The sequence below is a fragment of the Xenopus laevis genome, chromosome 3L (assembly GCF_017654675.1).
Source record: "Xenopus laevis strain J_2021 chromosome 3L, Xenopus_laevis_v10.1, whole genome shotgun sequence".
Lineage (NCBI taxonomy): Eukaryota > Metazoa > Chordata > Amphibia > Anura > Pipidae > Xenopus > Xenopus laevis.
In genome coordinates, this window is record NC_054375.1 from 64,986,016 (window position 1) to 65,009,772 (window position 23,757).

At 39.3% G+C, this 23,757-nt stretch overlaps 1 protein-coding gene across 18 annotated transcripts in view; it reads right to left on the reverse strand.

The window, feature by feature from the left end:
* Positions 1-23,757, reverse strand: part of LOC108711084 (glutamate receptor-interacting protein 1) — a 184,403-nt gene that overhangs the window by 1,950 nt on the left and 158,696 nt on the right. For 7 of the 18 annotated variants that reach the window (XM_041586328.1, XM_041586327.1, XM_041586335.1 and 4 more), the window contains 13 exons: positions 20,842-21,028; positions 16,384-16,529; positions 16,186-16,266; positions 15,164-15,233; positions 13,769-13,926; positions 11,978-12,122; positions 10,859-10,998; positions 10,286-10,465; positions 8,069-8,225; positions 7,003-7,114; positions 6,905-6,922; positions 3,480-3,713; positions 405-551 (listed from right to left, as the gene is read on the reverse strand). In XM_041586328.1, the coding sequence (XP_041442262.1) occupies positions 405-551; positions 3,480-3,713; positions 6,905-6,922; positions 7,003-7,114; positions 8,069-8,225; positions 10,286-10,465; positions 10,859-10,998; positions 11,978-12,122; positions 13,769-13,926; positions 15,164-15,233; positions 16,186-16,266; positions 16,384-16,529; positions 20,842-21,028 (1,775 nt within the window). The remainder of the gene's footprint in view (positions 1-404; positions 552-3,479; positions 3,714-6,904; positions 6,923-7,002; positions 7,115-8,068; positions 8,226-10,285; positions 10,466-10,858; positions 10,999-11,977; positions 12,123-13,768; positions 13,927-15,163; positions 15,234-16,185; positions 16,267-16,383; positions 16,530-20,841; positions 21,029-23,757) is intronic. The other 11 variants (XM_041586331.1, XM_041586338.1, XM_041586337.1 and 8 more) reach the window with 3 other exon arrangements.

Below are 23,757 nucleotides of genomic sequence, written 5' to 3' on the forward strand. Positions count from 1 at the left end.
GAATAGAAAGATGAGTAATGAAAAGTAGCAATAACAATACATTTGTAGGCTTACAGAGCATTTGTTTTTAATGGGGTCAATCACCCCCATTTTAAAGTCAGAAGAAGGCGGCAAATAATAAAAAAAAAACCTATTAAAAAAGATAAAATGAAGGCCAACTAAAGTTGCTTAGAATTAGCCATTTTATAAAATACTAAAAGTTAACGTAAAGACGAAGCACCCCTTTAAGATCACTGTCCTATGTCTTCCCAACTCTGGACTCCCATGTCTCTTGAATTCTATCCCAATTACGTTCAACACTTGATCAAGTTTGCTTTTCTTATACCAGTAGCCCGGGTAGAAAATGGAAATGTTTGCTCAAAAAGTTGTACTGGAGTGAAGCTTTTTATACAAGTGACTCTCACCTGCAAGAGACGATCATATGGCTTTAGCCCCGCAATATCTCCTGGCCCATTAGTACGGATATTTTTCACATAGACTCCTTTCTCCAGTAAGCCATCAGCAACACTAAAACCAAAGTCTTCTCTATCTGAATCTTTATATAAAGAGACCTGTAATAAAAATCAGATTGGGTTTGTAAGTAAAGAGTGTGCATTGCAGTTGTGTAAATGATATGCCATTAATATTAGGGGAATCTTTTATCCTGTCCGTCTACTTGTATCACAGATATGATATGTGACATGAATAATAAGTACTGTATGTATGTATGCTAGGAAGGCAGCAGTGCAATAAAAAACAGTAGCACAACTGATATTGCAAATATCTGGTTACTTTATGTTGTTTAGGCCCTTACTCACGGGCGTTTGAAGTAGGGATGCACCAAATCCAGGATTCGGTTCGGGATTCGGCCAGGATTCGGCCTTTTTCAGCAGGATTCAAATCCTTCTGTTGAACCGAATTTGAATCCTCATTAGCATATGCAAATTAGGGTCGGGGAGGGAAATTGCGAGACAAGGAAGTAAAAAATGTTTTCCCCTTCCCATCCCTAATTTGCATATGCAAAGATTCGGACGAATACCGAACAGGAATCCTAATTTGCATATGCAAATTAGGATTCTGATTTGGTTTGGTATTCGGCCAATCTTTCATGAAGGATTCGGGGTTCGGCCGAATCCAAAATAGTGGATTTGGTGCATCCCTAGTTTGAAGCTGCATTCCGGTGTTTTACACGTTCAGCCGCAGGGGAGCGCAGGAGTAGATGCGCCGAATTCTTTTCAATGTGGCTGTACTCAAACAGACGCATGTAAGCACCAATCACAGGTAAAATGCAACATGTGCGTCCCAACTTGCGTTCTGTGTGAATACAGCCACATTGAAAAGAATTTTGCGCATCTACGCCTGTGCTCCCCTGTGGCTGAACGCATACAACCTTAACGCAGGGGAGCGCAGCAAATAATTCAAAAACTATAAAATAAAAAATTAAGGCCTATTGAAAAGATGCTTAGAATTAGCCATTCAATAACATAGTAAAAGTCAACTTAAAGGTGAACCGCCCCTTTAAATAAATCAGTGGGAAGCATTGTCCCTTCAACAGTTCTGTACACTGCTTGATCGTTTTCTCTGCTAAGCTAAGTGTCTCTATTTACATACATTTTTTGCTCTCTTTGCTTAACCCATCTCTGGCTCCAGAATGTTGGTCTCTGCTTTCCCCATCTCTCCATCCAGAATTTAGGATGCACTGGCTACACTCTACCTTCTCTCTGCTTGCCTCTCCTTTGTCTCTAGAACCTTGTTCTTTGCTTTGCCCATCCCTACCTCCAGGATCTAGGTCTCTCAAGCCACCCCATCTTTGCATGTAGGATCTAGCACTTTCTATTTACCCAGTATTTACCAGCAGGGTTCAGCTCTCTTAGGTTACATCATATTTAGTGGTTTATGCTTTCATGATGGTTTAGTTCTCTCTACTAACAGCTTCTCTAGCTACAGCATTGCTCAACTGCAGGACTTTTTTATGTTTGTAGCTTTTCAATATTGACGTTACCCCATCTCTACCTCCACCACTAGCATTTTCTGTTTGCCTCATCTCTGATTTCAGGATCCAGCTCTGGTTACATCTTCTCAAACTGGCAGCAAGTAGTCAGAATAGCTGGTTTGACAATTGGGATAAAGGGCTTCAGGGCCTGAAACATTGCTGTAATGCCCTTAGTGTGCAATAAATGCATTTTAATTGGAATTTGTCAATGGTGGTGATCCAGTTCAATTTTACATCATCTCGAATGCCAGGATGTAGGTCTCTCTTTTTTCCCAATTTCTTTTCTCTCAGATTTAGCACTGCCTGGTGACATAATATTTACTCTCAGAATCTGCCACTCTGCTTACCCTATCTCTTAAGATTTGTTTCACTCACAATTGGGACCTCTTGCATTTAGTACTTACTGGTTACATAATCTTTTCCTTTAGTATCTGTCAACCTCCACTTCATCCAGGTTTCTCTTCTACAATGTAACTACAGGATAAGTCTCAAATTCAGGACTTCAAGACAGAACATCTTTTATTATTGACTTATAATAAAGCTCTATACTTATACATTCTGGCACACTTCATCTAGTTTTTAGCTACCTATATTACCATCTAGTTACTTATAGCTGCTGATACATGGTTGCCCTTTTCTCTTTGCATTAATGTGTGGGGGGGGGGTAGCAGTTACCTTCACAGTTAGATTTACACTAGTGACTTACTAAGTTGGTCTAAATCTGTGATCCTAAACTAGTGACTTCTGAGCAACATGTTGCCCATTACCCCCTTTGATACTGCTCCCAATGTTTTTTTTCTCCAGACTTGAGCCATGTTTGGGAGGCAGCCATGCTGCAAACTCTGTGCATGTGACACAATGTTGGGAAATTCTTTAGTTTAAAAGAGAACAAAACCTTAAAAGCAAATATGGCTAAAATTGCTTTATTGTATATATGGAACTTGCTGCACCAGGTTCAACATCTTTGTAACAGGAATGATCCAGGCCTTCTAAGTTGTCACAGGAGCTCACCATCTTGGATTTTGTTAGGAGTATCAGTGACATGCACGTGCTCCGTGTGTTCTGGGCAGCTGTTGAGACACTAAGCTTTGTGCTCGCTGCAAATGTTTAAGCAGAGAACAAGCTTCACCTGTCATTCAAGCGGATTCTTCAGGGCTGATTGTTACATTTTGATGCAAATTGCACTGGTTTCTGAGCTGCCATGTAATGTGAATCTGAAATAATTACTAATCAGCCTTGTATTGTGACCTTTTATATTGTATATTGTGTATCGGTCCCTAAGCTCAGTAAGTGACAGCAGCACAGAGCATGTGCAGTGAATCAGCAGAAAAGATGATGAGGAGCTACTGGGGCATCTTTGGAGGCACAGCTCTTCCCTGTTAAACAGCCATGGTTGCCTTGGGCCTGTACACAGAACCTGTAACATTCCTGCCTTCTTTGTCAAGCTTTAGTTCCATTTACACAAGGAATTCGGTATCTGCTTATGAAAGAAACTTTGTGTACTTGCCTTGTGTAACTCCACAGGAGTTGGTGACATGATGTCTTTTATTTCTTGTTTCATTTTTCTCATGGAAACCGATTTCCTTCCCACATCAGATGGTAGTGTGTTGCTGCGGATATTTTGGCTGTAATGCGGCCTGCCAGAGCTTTTTTCTTGGAAACTTGCTTGTCTCCCTAGTTGGCCACGAGGCTGGGAGTTGTCATGATTCAAGCTCAGGGTGCTTCCTGACATTATTGTCGCCTGCAGCAAAATATAGTCCTGTTTATCAACTGCCAGCTAGAAAAATTAAAAATGACAAAGCAGGAAAAACAGGTGTGCTTGCACTTTCACAAATGAAACCACAACTTTGTGTAGTATATTATACAGTGGCTCTGGGAAGACGCCATCACTCAACCATTTTCTTCATGGGCTGAGGGACTTGGTAGCATTATCTATGGGAACCAATAGCTTAGCTAAGAACGTCAGCCACTGTCAATTCCTTGTTCCTTGACCACATAGAAAGCTAAAACAGAAGTGTGAGGAAAACAAAATGCAAAGACTTCCCCTAACAAACACAACTACAAAAGCATCCATTATTTTCATGAAGAAATACAATACACAAAGGTCATTTTAATGCGCACATCAGAACATGGTACATGGGTTAAGGTTGCAAGCTTCTTTACAAAACCATTTGGGATTATTTGAATATTTGATGTCCAGTGAGCCATCTAGTGGGACACGTATTCAAAACACATTTATGATTGTTACCTGGAATATGAATAATGATGTCACATAGAAGTCTATGTAGATATTGGCTGCTGGTGGCCATACAATCCTGGGCACCTCACTCATCATATAAATATCAAGTTGTATGCTACAGGGTATTTTACCACTGAAATAGCCCCAAAACACATTTTTCTACTTCAGCACAAAGATCCATATCAAACATTTTGCTTTTATAGACAGCTGACTGAGGCTCTGCATATCCCAACAAATATTTGCTTTAAATCGCAATCGTATTCTCCAAGAGATGAAAACGCAAAGACTGCTGGTCAGAACTTCTTGGTCTGCCATTGTATTTAATAGATAAGAATTAACTGTTTTTGGGTTTACCAATTCTGCCTTAGAAATATGCGCCATTTGTCCTCTGAAAAATGATTTACTGTTTTTCTTTGCTGAACCAAATGCTGAAGTTTCATTATTTTTATAAAAACTTTATGATTGTGCTTTTTATCTATGCTGGCTTTGGCAAGACGTCCAGATCCCAATGGATGAATGGCCTACCACAAAGGCAGCGGTTAGGAAGATCAAGAGTAGCTGGGTGCATCAGCATGAGCTGAGTGGGTTATAGGCAGAGGATTGAGCCTCATGGAACTGCAGAAAATCCTGAAATAAATCTATTTCCAGCATTTCTGTGAACCCAGTTCAGTAATGTGTAGCTTCCATTTCAGGATATGGAAGTGGGGCAAAAATAGTTTTCTCCCTGCATGCTCAATATATCGTATTTATTCTAGTATTTGATGTGTGTACATTTTGTATTGATTTATTTAAGTAAATAATTTAAAAAAAAATAGGGGAACATTTATAGAGATGCTAAATATTTGAGGCCAAAAAGTGTACATTAGAGCAAAGTAAATTTTGTATTTATAAAGCTTTGTGGTTATTTTTATGCCATGCATTGTAATCACAGAGATCCACATAGAGTTAGGCAGCATATTTATTATATACTAGAAGGAGGGCCCCAGTGCATTGGCCTCAGAAGGACAAATGGCTTCTGCCAAGGACATAAGAATCCTCCAGGTTTTGAGGACTCCCCTTCCAAGCATCCTCAGATTCTCTATCCTCCTGATGTGGATGTATTTAATGTTTCTGCTTAGTGGCTCTACAAAGGAAACGTAGGTGGATATATACAAGACATATTGAAAGACATATTGAAAGGCAGGAATACTATTTTCACTTGAGTTTATTCTTGAGAGAATCTTGGGTACTGGAATAAATCTCTTGGGTAGGTGGTAATCTGCTGTAAACCTGACTATCATCACTCCAACCCTGCAGATGCACATGTGAGTCAAGCAAACACTACTCAAAAACTTGAATTGTCAGGTAAAAATTGACCCAAAAGTGCCCTGACTTTTAATCATGATTACCATTATTGTAGATGCAAAGGTATTTTACTGTGCTTCATGCCATAACCCTTAGTGTGTAGAGATTATTTATAGTGTTGTCTCAGGGCAGTCAAAAACCCAGGCTTCAAGGAACAGAAAAGAGACCCTTTATGCCAGGAAAATTTAAAAAAGCATATAACTTTACAAGATTAACTTACTGTTGTTTTTTTTTTTAAAGAACTCACACAACCCTAGTACAGGTTCTGTGGTGTCCTTGAAGCAGGGCCGCATCAGTACTGCAATTAGATATGGCAAAGCGCAGTTAACGGTTCACATAAGTGGTGGAGCTTGTGTGGGAATAGGCAGGATTTCTACATAATTGGAAAATGGATAAGTAGCTGGGGGATTGGGGTCTTTTTTCCATTGGGGCCTCATTTTAGTTGTTGGCAGGGCAAATATGGCAGGAGGCCCACGTGACCAGTAGACCAATAATTGGGCATCCTGGGGGAGGGCCCGGCTAACTTAGTACTATGAGGCCCCATTATTACAGATGGTGGCTCTGCCTTGAAGAGTTCAATTTGCAGCCTTGTTCAGCTGGCCATTTGCCCAAAGACATCACTGAACACTACTATACTGCTGAAAAAGGCCATAGAACTTTTTTTTCTTGTAATAGTATTAGTAACAAAATAGGAGACTGATGGGAGGTGAAAGGGAAGCTTGTGATCAGCTGTCTAGAGAGCCAACTGCTGCTTAGACAAGCTGAACCATACCTTCATATAAGCCACTATACCTGCATATTACATGTAATCACACGTTCAAGGTAATATAAAGGAATAGTGGCCCCTTAAAATGATTTAATAATGACCTAGGACAGAGTTAATTTTGAATACATTTAAATCTAGGACACTTTGGCCATTGAGTCCTGGGCAGCACAATATAGCTAAGCATGTTGGCAATGAATATACAGTTTCAAAATGCAAATGGATCAATATATGTGTTTATGGATTTTAAGGTGGGTAAAGGGCAAACCCCTTGGTGTGGTAACATGCCTGATCCATACCTGCCAACTGTCCACTTTTCCCTAGACTGGTTTAAATTTGGCTGTGAAAAAGAGGTGGTTAGTAGCTGCTTGGTAAGGGATTATGGTTAAAGCAGGGCCTTTCCCTAATCAATTCATCTGGAATGTTGGCAGGTATGCTGATCTGCGCAGTGGTGGCATTCTTGCTGCTGGGATTGTATGTAGAAATACACACTGTTGCGTTATAGCCAGCCCCATGCAAACATCATTTTCTACAAGCACTAAGATACAAAAACATGTACCAAAGTATACGTGTTCCTTGAAATTACCTGACTGCCAGCCTTCTCCTGCAAAAACAACATATCTGCATTAAATTAAAATAGCTGCTAAATGAAATGTTTCTATTGTGGTCAGTACTTTCCATTACCTCAAGTTCTCTGAGAATCCCAGACTGCCCACATGTTTCTAAGTCTTCCAGCGCTTGAGACCAGAAGTTTTCCTGTTGCTCCCCATCTGGTTCCTCCGGACCTCCGGTATAACTTACAAATAAACACAGGAACAAAAACTAAATAGCTTGCAATACACCACCAACCTAGTTATAAAGATAATAATTACGATAACTTGCTAATGAGCCAATCACTGCCTCTTCCATGCATCTAGTAAGAAGCCTGGAAAAGCACTAGACATCCCATGTTCTTTGAATAAAATCTTTGAATAAAATGCTGCTGGCAGGACAGTAGCTTTAGAAGTTTATAGTTAGGGTCTAAACATGGATATCCTGTGGGGACAGGAACATGTGTCAGCTGAAGAACATGTTTGTGTTTGTGCAAAAAACTCTCCGGTAATATTCATTGGTGGCTGGAAAATGCTGGGAGCTCAGTCTGTTTAGTTGGCCATGGGCCAGCACAGCAGTTCATCAGACATGTTTATGGCATGGAGCCAAGTCTCAGATAACTTGAAGCCTACCTGGATGTCTGTAGTGTTACCCCGGGGGCTTTGCTTGCACCCCCCCATGCACTGGCTACCTCTAGCCCACCCCTGCACAGAGAATATGCTCACTCCCTATAGGAACTTTATGAAGAGCTGAAACCTTTATCCATATAAAAATAATAATCCTGTAATATTTACACAGGGCATAGTCTCATCGCTATACCTGGTTTTAATATGTGAAAGAAGAACAGAGTTTTAAATAATGTCTTCCAAAAAGGGTATGGAAGAACGTATTCCCTATAAGTAGCAATTCTTCTACTCCTTAATTTGGGATGCCAGGCAATCAGCTACTCCAGTCCGATAACTTATAGAAATCAGTCAGACATTTAACTGGGAGCTACTAGTTATGGGACAAGGACTAGCTGCTCTGCGTTAATACACTGTGTTTAATACAGATGTGGTTATTATAGAACATTTAGCCATGATGTGAAGTCAGTTTAGCCATTATCAGAAATAAAAGATATTTTAACCAGGATCAAGCAAACCTTATATATGATACTTACCCACTAGTTGTAGGTCTATCCCACTCATCATCACTAAGCCCTGTGTCAGGGAAGTGGTTATTTCTTGGCCTACTAAGAGGTGATAAACTGCCCTTTTGCTTGGGGTTTCTCCATTCATAGGCATTAAAACTGAATCCAGATGCTTGAAAGTTGGGGCCTACAAGATAATGACAGAAAACTAGAGTTAAATACAAGACTGAAATGGCTGCCTTGCCTGGTGTCGCTATCTCTAATGCTATGAACATATATACTGACATATAAATAGGAATTTTCTTATGTTTGCACTTATAACATTTTCTGTGCACAACACAGTTTCTTGTATGTGCTTGTACACAAGCATGCAGAATAGAGAGTACAGCAGCTAGCATTGGCAGAATTACTATGGGTGCTTGTATTCAACAGTAAATACTGAACATTAAGGGGGAAAGAAGAAATGATATTGATAAGAAATAATAGAAGGGGCTCTAGAGTATCTTGCTTTCCTTAGAGATCCTAACATTAGGTGTCACTGTAGTATCTTAATATAGAGAAGAGATATGATTGCCATGCTGACAGAGACAGATAAAGCAATGAACATTATTTTGTTACTGGAGCCTTCACTAAATAAACAGTTCCCAGGTAAGTACTAATACAGGTATGGGACCTGTTATACAGAATGCCTTGGGACCTGGGGTTTCAGTATAACGGATCTTTATGTTATTTGGATCTTCATACCTTAAGTCTACTAGAAAATCATGTAAACATTAAATAAACCCAATAGGCTGGTTTTGCTTCCCATAAGGATTAATTATATCTTAGTTTGGATCAAGTACAAGGTACTGTTTTATTATTACAGAGAAAAGGAAATAATTTTTCAAAATTTGGATAATATTGTCTATTGGAGTCTTTCCCTAATTTAGAGTTTTCTGGATAACATGTTTCCGGATAATGGATCCCATACACATACTCATAACTAGTTCACAAGCATGTCCTATGTGCTGCTTATTCCTTCTTTACCTTCTTTTTTCCACAAATGGTTCAGATTGGGTTAGGTATTAAGCAGAATCTTTGTAGAGGATATGGTATTCCAATAATTATTGAGTGTATAACTAGTAGGAAATCCTCTGACTCAAATAACTCCTTTTTATAAATGTTATTGGCCTAATACCAAGAGATTTAGGGCTCTTACACACGGGCGTTCCGACCTGCGCTCCCCTGCGTTCCGTTTTTTGGCGTTCAGCCGCAGGGGAGCGCAGGAATAGACGCAAGTCATTATTTGAAATGGGGCTGTACTCACTCAGGCGCGTGTAGGCGCCGAACGCAGGAAAAATGCAGCATGTTGCGTCTGAACCTGCGCCTACACGCGCCTGAGTGAGTACAGCCCCATTTCAAATAATGACTTGCGTCTATTCCTGCGCTCCCCTGCGGCTGAACGCCAAAAAACGGAACGCAGGGGAGCGCAGGTCGGAACGCCCGTGTGTAAGAGCCCTTATATGGGAGGGAGTTGAATGGATGAAATCTATACATTTTGCAGTGCCCAGTACCCCCCCCCCGTGTCTGGCTCCCTTTAATAAATCACACTATCGCTTTCAGATAAACAAAGTCAATCCAATTAAAAGCCAAAGGTTCAATGGAGAGATGCATTTTGATTAAGCAATACAAATAAGACACATGCTGTACTATGGTATTATACTGTATATACACACAAACTCATAAATGCACATTGCAGTGTGTTCGATTTCATAGTACTGTATAATGATCTAGAAATAACAAGAAATCAATAAGTTACACTGAGTATTCCTTGGAATTAATCCGTTTACTATACTGCTTTCAGAGCAACAGCCAATAATATATATATATAAATGATATACTTCTCAGCATTCCCAGCTAATTTCACACAATCTTCTGAGGCTGAGACCTGCATGGAGCAAAGCTTATTACTGAGCATGGTATAGTGGTTATTGACTGGATTTCTCCTCTGACCTTATGCAAGTACATGTGCCAGAGTAAAACCATATTTCTGCATGAAGCCAGAATGGCTATTGGCACCTAATTTTCAGCCACTAAATGGCTTTCAACAGTTGTGCTTTAGTGATGTCTGGAAAATACATAAACACCACAATGAGTAGTCTAGTCCACACAGCACAGATAATTCCAGAAACGCTTGCACCAAATCAAGCCAACCAGGAAGCTGCATGTTCTCTTTTTATGGAGCCGGAATGGTTTTAGCAAGTTTACCTTGACTTCCATAGGCAGTGTCAGCAGCAGAACCATCCCAGGATTCAACGGCACTATCTACACTAGGGACAGTGGTGGAGTAAATGTCAGAGAGATTACTAGACTTCTGTGTGACCGGAGTCTCATCCTCGGCATCGCACAGCTCACTGATCTGGCCAGATGACAACTTGGGACTTGTTTCTAAACATAAAATGAAAGATGTTGAGACAAGGAAACTTTCCAGCTGTTAAACACAAACGGACAATAATCTGGACTCTTCCACAACTAGCACTTCAAATGGATCATAATACGTTACACCTTGCTCCACATCTAATATAAACAACTATGGTTTAACCCCGGCAACAGATAAAAATGATCATAAATCCATATTTTTAGATAACTTTGGGGAAGGCATACTGTGCACCAGCCTTAACTGTACTGTAGCCTCTCCGCCTCGCCTCTTCGGGTACCACTGCAGGATTTTCAGTAACAAATCCACGTTGAATACAACAAAAGCAAAGTCTGTTCATATGGTCAGTGTATAACATTATAAACAATTAACTGTCACAAATGAGAACTAACCATCTGGCTTACCATCGTTTTGTTTTTTGATTTTTAAAGTGACTGTCTCTCCTGCCATCTGTAATAAATGGATGGCTTCACTTAAGGGCTTCCCTTTCAAGCTGTTGCTGTTAATGGCAAGGATTCTGTCTCCTATGTGGATTGCCCCCGTTCTGCAGGAGAAAGAGTTAAAATAGAACACTGTATATTAAAAAGAGGAACAGCAGAACTCAGTTATACGTGCTTTATTAGCTCTCATGGTTGAAGTCTATTCATTGCAGCCTCTGAACACATCGCTATTCTGTTATTGTTACAATTCCCGCATCCCAATAAGATTTTTTTTTTTAAATTGAAACTGAATTCCAAAAATATTTTCATCCTTTTTTATTATAATTTACCCAGTGGAGGTTGAGTCCAACGGGCACAAACGTACAAACAAAACAACAAAGCTACACTTATCTTAAGGCTCATAAGTCTCCTATGTAATAAAACTGTGCATCTCTTACATATTCCTATATACTGTGGAAAGGGTATTGATTGTAACTACATTTCTAGGTTTATTGCTACTTATCAGCATCAATGGAAGTCGTTTCTCTTTGAAAAGAAAAATCTTGCAGCTTTGGAAGAATGAAAGCTGAAGAGTTGTGTACAATAAATCCAGATACAGGTATGGGACCTGTTATGCAGAATGCTAGGGACTTGAGGTTTTCCAGAAAAGGGATCTTTCCGCAATTTGGATTTCCTTATTTAAAGTCTACTAAAAAAATCATTCAAATGTTGATAAACTCAATAGGATTCTTTTGCCTCAAATAAGGATTAATTAAATCCTTATAATTGGTACGGTTTTATTATTACAGAGAAAAGGGAAATCATTTTTTAAAATGTGAATTATTTGATTAATATGGAGTCTATGGGAGAGGGGCTTCTTGTGAGCTTTTTCCATACCTGTAAACTATTTGTGATTAATCTGTTGGGAGACAAACTACTGGACAATAATAAAAAGTACAGTGACAAACTCTGGCACTGAGACTGTTGTGAAACGGTGACTTCAAGCATCTCCCAATGCTGGGAATGCTACAATCCCAGATATTGGCTATCCATGTGCTAGTAAGGATGTATTGATCTGATTCACTATTCATGAACAAAACGTACCTCTCAGCCAATCCGGCTTTCGTAAGACTTGAGATGATAATTGGATCAAAAGGTTCTTCAGTACCAGAAATCGTAATGCCCAGAGGCCCTCCATATCGCTTAAGTTCAACCGTATAAATAATAGCTCCGCTAGTCTCCTGTTCATCTACAAGAAATGACAAAACAGATATTACCGGTCTTGCATCTCAATCTCACTGCTGAGATAAATTGGAATCAATTACCAACTCTTAGGAGGTTAACAGCCTAGCATCTTTATTAGTCAACATGCCATCATTGTACCGGCTGCCAGAAACACAGATCTGCCTGGGAGATTCTGATTTTCCACTTGAGAGATTTTGGTGTACATTGAGCAGCCCGGAAGGTCTTAAAGATACATGATCATCTATAAAACAATACAAGGGAGTTTCCCACTTCACTTGCCTTTTTAACAGCTTCACATCAATTCTTTGTGCCGGGCAGCGCACCCTTGTTTTACTATTCTTTTATATATCTAAAGTCAGCAAGCACAGCTCTAAAGGTTAATGAACCCCTTAAGGGCATTACATTTATTGCATATCCAAGCCGTAAAGTGAAGAGCAATTTCCATAGTTTACTGCTGGACTTTGTACACTAAGAATCACAATAATATGTAATTTGTTGCTTTTTTTATTTTCGGTTTTGCAAAAAGACGCATTTAAAAGATTTGCCCTTTTAAACAGTTGTTTTCTGTCCCACACCTCCTCCTCGGTTAGGGGGGGATCAATGCAGGAAATGTTTTCTTGTAAAATAAAAGACAAGTAACTTTCCAATATAAAAGATCTTCAGGACCAAGGACAGCGGCCCTAGGATTTAAAGAATTGCCAATTAAAACATGTAAATGCACAAAAAGAAAGGTTTATTACTCAATGTTTTGGTCTCATCTGGTGTGGAAAAACAAAAAACATTAAAAAAATCTTAATGGTTTTAAAATTATTTGTAAGGGTAGGGACACACTGGGCGATTTGGGGAGATTTAGTCGCCTGGCGACTAATCGCCGCGACTTTCCACGACCAATCTTCCCCGAATGCCTCCCCTCGCTCTGCGCCTGGCTAAAATGAAAAATCGCCTGCGCTAATCACACGCGGCGATTCGTTTTCCGAAGTCGCCCGAAGTTTCCTCGTGAGGCAACTTCGGGCGATTTCGGAAAACGAATCGCCGCGTGTGATTAGCGCAGGCGATTTTTCATTTTAGCCAGGCGCAGAGCGAGGGGAGGCATTCGGGGAGAAAAGTCGCGGCGATTAGTCGCCAGGCGACTAAATCTCCCCAAATCGCCCAGTGTGTCCCAGCCCTAAATGTAAATGCTATTGAAGCATTGTCTGCCTGGGGGTTTATGTTCTCTGCACTACTGGTTCTGACTCCTGACCTGAAAAAGACAGCAGCAGAAGCAGGCTAATTAACACACCTAGCAGAGAATGTATTGTCCTACGTTGCTTTAAGATCTAGAGTACAGTAAGTAATAAACAACTCTACGTTGTAGGTCAGGTCGAGACTGAGAATTAAAATAGGCCCTGCCATTTCAGGTACACAAAGGCCCAAACAGCCCCACCAGCCCACTAAATACTGACTTTCTATGGCACCTTATAGCAGCCCCTCTGGCATTTGCCAGAACCCACAGATTGCCAGTCCGGGCCTGTTGTAGGTGGTGTGGGTTATATTAAAAGGTAATAGAAAGCAGGAATTGAAAAGACGCAAAGAAAGAATAAAGAGCAACATTCTAATAATACATTAATTGACACAATTAAGCAAAGTAAATATGAGGGAATATGCCTTAACTTTTTTTCTCACCAGAATTATCTTCATCTTTACGGATTTTAAGCTTTACCAGTTCCTCACACTGCTGTAATATTTGAACGGCATCTTCCATGGAGCAGTTGTCTAGGCGGATGTTGTCTATGGCGAGCAACTTGTCTCCAAGCTCTAGGGTTCCAGTGCTGCAAATAAAAATTTGTGCTATAATGTGAGGCTGCTGCTTTTCATTTTTGCAATATAGTTAGGAGGGGTTCCATTTAGAAGTCAGAAAATAAGTAGGGCTTTTGCATTGTAGGAATATTATGGCAGATGATGCTGGAGGCAATTAAGTGGTCTATGAGTGTAAAAGTGCCTTCACTGGGGGATGATGTGCATTTTCAGGATACCATTATATGTGAAACAGATTTGTGGGGTCCTTCAGAGATTGTGGACTTTGCACAGCAGTGTATAAGTAGAATTGTTGCTTTATTCCAAAACTGGCTGCCAGGCAAAACCTCTGGATCTCAAGGGAGGCATGAATGGCCCATCACCTATGGATTAGTGGATAACCTCTCAGCACACAGATCTTGTTTAGTCCTGCCTCACTGGCTCTGATCCAATAAATCACATCCATGCAGTAATAGCTGGACAATGGATGTAAACAGGGCTGCAATGCTCTAAATGTCTGTGAAGGTGTTTCTTAAAGGTTTAATGCAAGAAGCTTTCAAGTGAAACACTTCCTTGATGTCACTGTATTGTGAAAGTAATATGATGATTTTACTGTAATATATATATATATATAATCAGATAATTTTTAATAGCCGCTGATGTTAATATCGAATTCCCAGTGTTGTGTGTGTATATACTATATATAGTATATCTTCAAGAAACTATTACATATTGTATAAATGTAAGACTTATGTGTTGTGTACACAGTGCTACCAAACATCAATATTCTATATATAATGTAAGTTGAGCCTGTGCGGTATATTCATTACACTATAACTGATTTATGCACTAACTCATGTTAACCTGTCCCACCACATGGTAGTTGCTGGGTTTCCACTTGGCAGAAAGGCTTGTCCAAAGTGCATTTTCAGATGCAATAACTTTTTTTTTTACCAACAATGCAGCATTTCCTCCATAATTGCAGTGGCATTGCACTTCCGTGTGGTTGAGCTCAGCACTCTGCTATTCTCCTGTTCTGCGCTGAGCGCAGTTGAGATTACTGTGGAAACCCTGGAGCTTCCAGCTACCCAAAATTACATTATAGTTGTTGCACATTTTCATCCAATTCAAAGTGCAAGCTTTGCACACTGTGGTGCGATTAATTAAATGACCCCTTAAATCAAACTAAAGAAGTCTAATAGTGTAAGAATGTTTTGAGTTTTACAGTTCAAGAGATGGAATTGATCTGTTATGATATGACAGGATACTTACCGGTGCGCAACGCTCCCTTTCTTGATATCAGAAATAACCAAAGGGTCACCGGACTTCCGACTAGAAGGAGCTGAAAAGCACAAGCACATCTTTTTTTCCATCTAACTGAAACATAACCTTGCTAAAGCAAATAATGCTTACCCAAACTCTGCCTATTTACGTTATTCCTTTAATCTGCACATAATGAAAAAAAACATAAACCCAATCTACCATATAATCATCATTTCGATTTTTATCCTTACACTAATATTACCAGCCAATCAGGAATCCACTAAAAAACAAATAAATCCAAGCCATACAGTAGAATGGCCCAGTGATATAGAGTAAGTGTTGGGGCTGAAGTGCATCAAGCAGCTGCTCAGGAATGCTGGGAATTCAAGATTAACAGCAGCAGCTACTAAAAATTATCTGATGTATAAAAATATAGAGGAACACCCTAAATGAGTAAATCATTTCATACGGTTGATGCTGATGAAATGCCATGTTTTGTACAAGGGGTTAATTAGCTATGTGTCTGATATTGGGAACATCTGCTCTGTGACAGAAAAACAATCCTCCCTCACAGCTCTCTAATCTATATCTATTTCCAGAGGCTGACCAAGTCGTTATTGCTAAATTATTAATTGGTCGGGTATATTAGCTTCAGAAAGGGTTTATTCTGGGTTTCGCAGACCTCTTCGTAAGAATCCAATTTACGCATTGCTTTAAAGTCATCGTAGCAACAAAGACAAGAAGCCATGATTCCCAGGGACCCAACTCATGATCCAGAGGATGGGATGCAACATGCACACATGCAATGACTTTTCACAGGGAGAATGAAAAAATAGGGTAATTCCTTCTTGATTTTCAGTATATATATATATATACACACACACATATATATTAGTATTTGCTCATAGGGCTGAGATATTTGTTTTGTGCAGCTCTCTCTTACCTATAAATGTCTTAATTTACTACATACTGATTGGCTTTTATTTAACAGACTTATTGTGTTTCCTCCTGTACCTAACACTCATACGTACAACTTATTGTGATGCCAAGTTCCACGTTGTGTTTCTTTGGTAGTTTCACATGGAATGTCCCACTGCTGGGTATGACAGACTCTGCAAGAGAATAGAGGCTATCAAACACATGAGCTTACACTAGTACATCTAACAGCCAAAACCGGAAAGAAGTAAATGTAAAATGTACAGCTCTTCTGCTACATGTTAAATACTTACCTGCAACATCAAACTCTATCTCCAGTGTAACTTTCCCTGCAATTGTTGAATCTCTTAAAAGCTGATTGGCCTCTTCAAATGTGCTGTCCTCTGTCTGCACACCATTTATTGCAATCACCCTGTCTCCTACTTGCAGGACTCCACACCTGGAAAAGTTCAATAAAAAACTCATCTTGGATAAACAGTTGTAAAAATATAAAAAGATTCAATAAAAAAAAACCTCAAACTTAAATGAACTGCACAATATTATGTTCTAAAGGAAAGATTAGCTGGTACATATGCCACCACAGCAAAAACACATGTATTATTTGTATGCATCTCTGACGGCCTCTGCCTACTAATATAATGACAAATGCTGACACTAGACCATGACTTATGTGCTCGGTATTCGTTCCTTCATTCCTGTCCATGTCTTCAGACCCACAAAAGATGAATAGAACCAATTACTCATAGCAATGCTGTGTGACAGGGACATTAATGGAAACAGAAAATAAAGGACATATGTGCATTCTCTAGAGAACTGTGGGCACGGAGGGCCTGTTATTTAAAGAGACATACCTGTTATGAGTAGCTCTAATTCTGTTTAGTAATACCATGTGCCCCCCAACTCTGCTCTGTACAGCCAAACAATATGGTACATTTTTCAAATATATATATAGAAACACAGAACTGAAATATAAATAAAATGTAATATAATGATAATGGTCACAGGGTATGATGGAATGCTTGCCCTTTATGAGAAGAGCATCAACCAAAATATATTTATTTAGTTATTATTGATGTCTGGCAGGAATTAATATGTGCTTGATGAATATTATGTTGTGATTGGTCACAATAACATGGTTTAGGTAGTCCAATATGGTTAAAATACTGATTTCATTGTATTTGATGTTATGGGTTACCAAACCATAGCTTAACTCTATATCTACATATCAGGCCTGGACTGGCCTATGTGGGTTCTGGCAAATGGGGCTGCTGTAAGACGCCATCGACAGTCAATCTAGTGGGCTGATGGGAGGGCTGTTTGGCCTCTGTGTACCTGAAATGCCAGGGCCTATTTCAAATCCCAGTCCAGCTCTGCTATATATCCAATATTTGAAATAGGAAGTATGGGAAAAGAAAGACAGTTGATTTCCCTACTATATCAAAAGATGCAAGTGAGTAGATGATATATATATACATATGTGTGTGTGTGTATGGAAACAAACAGTGTCACACTGCAGGATCATCTACAGCATGTTTAGGTAATGCACTGGTAAGTAATAGTATTGTATATTCATCTGTGTGGGGTGCATTAGAATATGAAACTGGCAGCCTGTGGGGTTTCTATCTTCTTCCTGAAACCCCTACTTATTATTTCCTTTTTTAAATATCATTTTGTGTAGCACTGCTGAGCAGCATTCTTACAATCAGTTCCTGCAGCAGGGCACCCTCAGTCTGATTACACAAACATGCCACAATTACAAAAGGTTGGCAAAATGTCCCAAAGAAGTGATTAATAATTCAAAACGACTGTTTTGTGAGGATATGATGGGAGCGCACAGAGTGCTGACTGATGAAGCTTTCCCTGTGGTGCAGGAGAAAATGCTGAAGTTCTCCATGTGCCAGTCCTTTTCAATGCCCACTCTCTACTGTAATTAATATAGCCTCCGGGCTCCCCGACAGAAAGCCAGCATGATAAAGCCACTAGAGCTTGTTAATCTTCTCATGCCAGATAAAGAACATGATATTTTATTGTCAGGGCAAAATTTTCATTACATGCTGCACGCAGAGCATAGGATCCTGCATCATTTATTCATCCCAAAAAGGCACACCTTAAAGAACAAATCTCTTAAACTCAGGGATGAGTTTAGTCAGCGAGAAAGGAGTTTACTTTAATGGACTACAGAAATGGAGAACAATATGAAAAACGCATGTATATGCTAATAATAATCAGCCTGGCAATTTCAGAACCAAATGCACAGGGTCTGCTCATTTCAGTTAAGTATTTAACAGCAGGTGGGAAAGCTGGGCACAATGAGCTGCACTGTTGAACCTGCATATTGATTTGAATTTAAATATTTTTATTTATAAAGTTGTCAAAGAATAAACTTCAGTTTAAAGTAACATTTCACAGGAGAACATGTTATTGATCACACCATAATATTTCCAGAGCGAGCAATAAGCAATGAGCAATGAGCAGAGATCTAATACAAGTATCTTGACTGTACGACTCAGCAGTATTTGGGGTATCAATTCCCTTCTTAGTAGTTTACATCGTACAGTTAATATAGAAACCAGAGGCAAGATCTCCTGTGAGCAATACATAAACACACTGGGGAGTCATTCAACTAACTTGGGAAGTATTTAAGTTATAGCCAAACAGGCTACTGTATCGGGTAACGGGGAAAAGGAAAGAAAAAAAAAAAAAAAAAAAAAGGGGGGGGGGATGAATCTCAGGGTGGTACCAGTGCCCCCTGGTTAATGAGTATAAGGGGGTGAAATAGTGGAATACACATATCACATTCTCAGGACCATGTCGTACATATTAAAGGGTCGTTACACTCCAGGGAGTGGCGTCACCAAACCTGTAGGATATCCAGGGCTGCCAAATTTTCATAACCTTAGAGTAATGTTCAGTGGCTAAACTTGTAAGTCTCTCATTAATGAAAATCCAGTCCATTTTCCCTTTAAATATAGCAAAGTCAATGCTGGGTGACTTCCATGACCTAGCGATGGTTTGTCTAGCAGCAAGGAAAATGTGGTTTAGCAATTTGAGATGCAAAGATGGAACTCCATTAGGGGGAACACATAGGAGGGCTTCAGAAGGGGACTTGATTAAGTTGAGTTGCAAAACAGAAAAAATCATATTATAGACCCGAGTCCAGAATCTGGTCACCCTAGGGCCTAATTGATTTGAATTTAAGATATACACTTCTTTACAAGGACTGTGCAGGAGAAAGTACATCTAAATATTCATTCTATTCATGATAAAACACACACACACAAACAATTTACCATAACATTTTAAAACTGGTGGTTTTTGGATAAGGTGTTTGCATAATTTCGAACGCTAGGTATCATTTATATACTAGAAAGTAGGGTGCAAAGTGCAAAGAAACAGGTGTAGTCTGCCATTATTTTTGCTCCCTGTGTTTTGGACCTTGCCTTCCAGCATTCGTGAATTGCTATTGGTCTTTGCACTCCATTTCAAGCAGATATATCTGAGCCCTGAGCTGCCAGTGTATGGCAGTGCTGTATTGTTAAAGGGGGATGAGGCAAGTACCAATAGTTCAAAAGACTGTGGCTATATTACCGCGGTGCTCTATCCAGAAACCTTGCTGCTTGACTTGGTTCCCCTGTTCCATAAGTTGAAAGAAGTAGGATGGCACACACTTGTAGCAATTGTGCTAAAACATTGGTGCTTTATTTAGATCTCAAACACAACGTTTCAGAGGTACAACCTCCTTTATCAAGTACTTGATAAAGGAGGTTGTACCTCCGAAAATTGTGTTTGAGATCTAAATAAAGCACCAATGTTTTAGCACAATTGCTACAAGTGTGTGCCATCCTACTTCTTTCAACTTATGGATGAGGCAAGTAGGTGTCTATCCTACACCCCCTATGTTTTATAGATAATAAATTCCATTTATGCCCTTAAACTCTGTGGTGGATTTTATTGTGGTGAGTATCTACTCTATGTGACTATGCCACTTGAACTTAGAGCGTACAGGTATAGGCATGCATGCACCCACAATGGCGGCCTGGATTATAAAGATCTTTGACCTCAACAAATCAGAATGGAACAGACCGGCTATCTGGAAACTCTTGCAAATGGCAGAAGGGCTTCTCTACGCTCCCATACACTAGTGATTTAAATTGGGCCTATGTGGGGCTGTTTGGACTTTTGGGTATATGAAATTCTACATCTACAGCCTATTTTAAATCTCAGTCCAGACAAATATGGTGGGTCCTCAATAAAATATTCCATATTTAATTAGCACTCCAGAATTATCATATTCCACAATCCAATTAGCACCCTGAGGCCTCATACAAAGTAGGGCATCAGGGGCCCCCATGATCACAGAATGGACATTCATAATTAATGTATTAAGGACAAAGTTTTTGCATCATGTGCAGATTTCTCTTCGGTCACCTTTTTATTGATGTCCTGCCCTTGAGTTTGCTATGCAAACAAGATGGGAGCAATTGAGCAGTACAGTTTTAGGAAAAAAGATAAGACATTTACAAATAGGGGTTAAGGAGTGGGAAAAGGGAAAGAGAAAAATAGAAGATAATAGAAGAAAGGAGCAAGCATGTGGAATCATGGTTTTCACAAAATATATTATTTCTGGCACAATATTAAAAATGTACAACATATGCTAATGTATTTAAAGTAATTAGGCACTTCATCTCAAACATGTTCTAAACAAAAAACAAGTCTATAACTGTAAAGTAAGAAATTTATATGGCACTTACCTTTCAGCTGGGCTGTCAACATCAATATAGGAGATGAGTGGTGGAGAAGACAATGTCTCAGTGGCAAACACACTGCCCTGGAGCTGGATCCCAAACCCAATAACAGGGTCTGCATTAAGTACAACCTCTGTGCTCTCTGTGTGTACAACCTGACCTGCCAGACCAACAGTACTGGATGCCAAAGACACTGCAACGACAAGTAAGCACAAATACTAGTAATAATATAATCAAACCGAAAGTGATTAGACACATAAGAGAAATAGCACATGAAAGAAAGAAATTGATCATCACTGGCACTATAAGAGCAAGATAAATAGCCATTAAGAACTTTGAATTCAATTCCATATTTAATACCATCAGCAGAGTCAGATTAAACTACATTTAGCACAGCAATCATATGGTCCCCTTTATTCACCATTACCTGAATGCCAGAATGTAGAGACCAGCACTGTCCTATGACTTTTATGTGTTTAGACCCACAACCCAATCGGACACACAACTGTATTTTGGGCAACCTGACCTGTTAAGTGCATCATGTGTGTGGGGGGGTGATAGAAGAATAATAAGACCAACGTTGTACCCACACCATAACCTCCATCTGCAAATTCTAAATGCAACCTGTAAAATAACGACTTTTTCAGGTACCCACCCAACTTCATAATCACCCCTACTTTGGCTCAGTGATTTGATTTCCATTTTGTACACCTTGCCTTTATTTGTAGACAGACATGCAGTTTTACATAGCTAACATCGTCCAACATATGCAGGAAAACTCATCATTCTCCTTCCAATACATTGAGCTGGTATAGGGATCAGTTCATATTTGATATATTTCTAAAATGTGTGGATGATGCACTGAGGCATAAGCTATTTGCTCCTGAAAGGAACTCAAGACTTCGAAAAGTTCCAGGCTCCCCATTGATAAGTTCTGCAATGCCGCTGCACAGTGACATCAGCCTTTTGATACAACTACATTTGATTTTTTGCCTAATCTGCCTGATCACTAGAGCCAGCTTCCTCCTTGGTTGATATTGTCTGCTCCAGAAGTCCTAGTGGCCCTAACAGTGATAATGAACAAATGTATAAGGGTTACACAAACATTCCAAACTGACAAAGTAGAGAGGAAAAAAAACTGCAACAACTCTAAAGAACCAACACAAAGGAAAATGACTGCTGAGCCTAAGTGGCCCTAAGGGATTTTTGTGCCTACATGCCTCTCAAACACTTGTGAATTCAGTTATATTGGATTAAATATTAGTTCCTCCATTCATCCATAATAAACTCAAACACTGCTATAAAGCCATCATGCTCTGCTTACACATAAATAACTACTTCTAGTAGACTGCTTCTCTATTGGTTATTCAACGACTGAAGCTGAATGAGACTGGGCGAAATGATATTGCTTTTGCACAAAGTACATTTGTTTTAGTATGAAAATAAATAGAAGTGTTTATAGATTAGTCACATAAGTATATACTCATCAAGTTAAACTTCCAACAACAATAAGTTTAGCACTTTCTGCAGAAAAAAACAAGTACAAAATCTGGTCTATGGGAACATTTTTGATCTGCTATAAAAGTAAAACTCAGAATGAAGGAAACAATTATAAGGAATTGGTTATGTTTAAATGAGACCTGTTTGGTATTACAGTGTACTCACCATTCCCTCATATGAGGCAAGTAAAGTCTTTCTTGCATAATGCTATTACATTAGTGGTAATGGAAGCACAAATTAATGCTAAAAATGTACCTTCCATTAAGACACTTTGCTTATGGAGCTTATTTCTTAGATGCTTTCCCGAGATAACTAAAGTAAAGCAGTAAAGAGTTTTGTGCTAATACGTTACAGCCTATTTGTTGTTTTGCATTTTCACAGACCTATTAAAATGAATAGCAACAATGATTCTGACTTCTAGCACAGTATAACAAATGATGAGCTTAATGTACTCGCCTTGCTACTTAACTAAAATAATTTGCAGTGCAAGGCTGTAGGTTATTGAGGGTCACAGACTTTGCTAGACATCACTTGTTGGTTAGGGGAGAAGATTATTGGTACAATGGCCTGGAAGTGTTTACATGTCTACCTGTACATTTGATATTTAGAGCATTCACAAGGGCACAGTTACCATGAGGAAAGGTGAGAATATTGCTTCAGGTGGAAGCGTCCAGCTCACTACTAGGGGCAGCAAAAAAGTGCTTCTGGTAATAATTGGAAATTCCAATTTTTAAACTGGAAATTCACCTAGTTCAGTGCAGAGTGCAATTTTGCTTTCTGCACTAGCAATGCACCCCCACAACCAGCTTCAACTCCATATTTGTGAGCATGTACTGTTATGCTACCCTGGTAAAACTGGTGTGTTTGCTTCAGAAACTCTTCAATAGTTTATATAAACAACCTGCTGTGTATCCATGGGGGCAGCCATTTAAAGCTGAAAAAGCAGAAAAGGCACAGGACGCACAGCAGATAACCGATAAGCGCTATATTATGCAATGGGATTCTTCAGAATGTTATCTACTCCGTTATCTACTGTGTAAGGCTAGCTTGTTTATATAAACTATAGTAGTGTTTCTGAAGCAAACACACCAGTTGTACTAGTTCAGGACCAGAGTACATTAACTGTCATTCCTTTAAAAGACTTTCATTTTTTGCACATCAAAGCTTTGCAATTAGCCACTTGAAAAAGCAAGAAAAGAAAAGATAAAAAAGTCCTTATAGTGCAGACTGTCAAACAAGATTATCTGATACTGTAAAACAATCTATCATTTCTTTTTGCCCCGAGTATTTTTTTATGTCAGTCTTCCCAAAATTATATTTATCATCAAAAAGATGTTCAGCCATCTCACTGCCCTGTTGTAGGAAAAAGTCTAAGCATATAATGATAATTCATGTCTTCAACTTTCCATAACAGCAAACAGG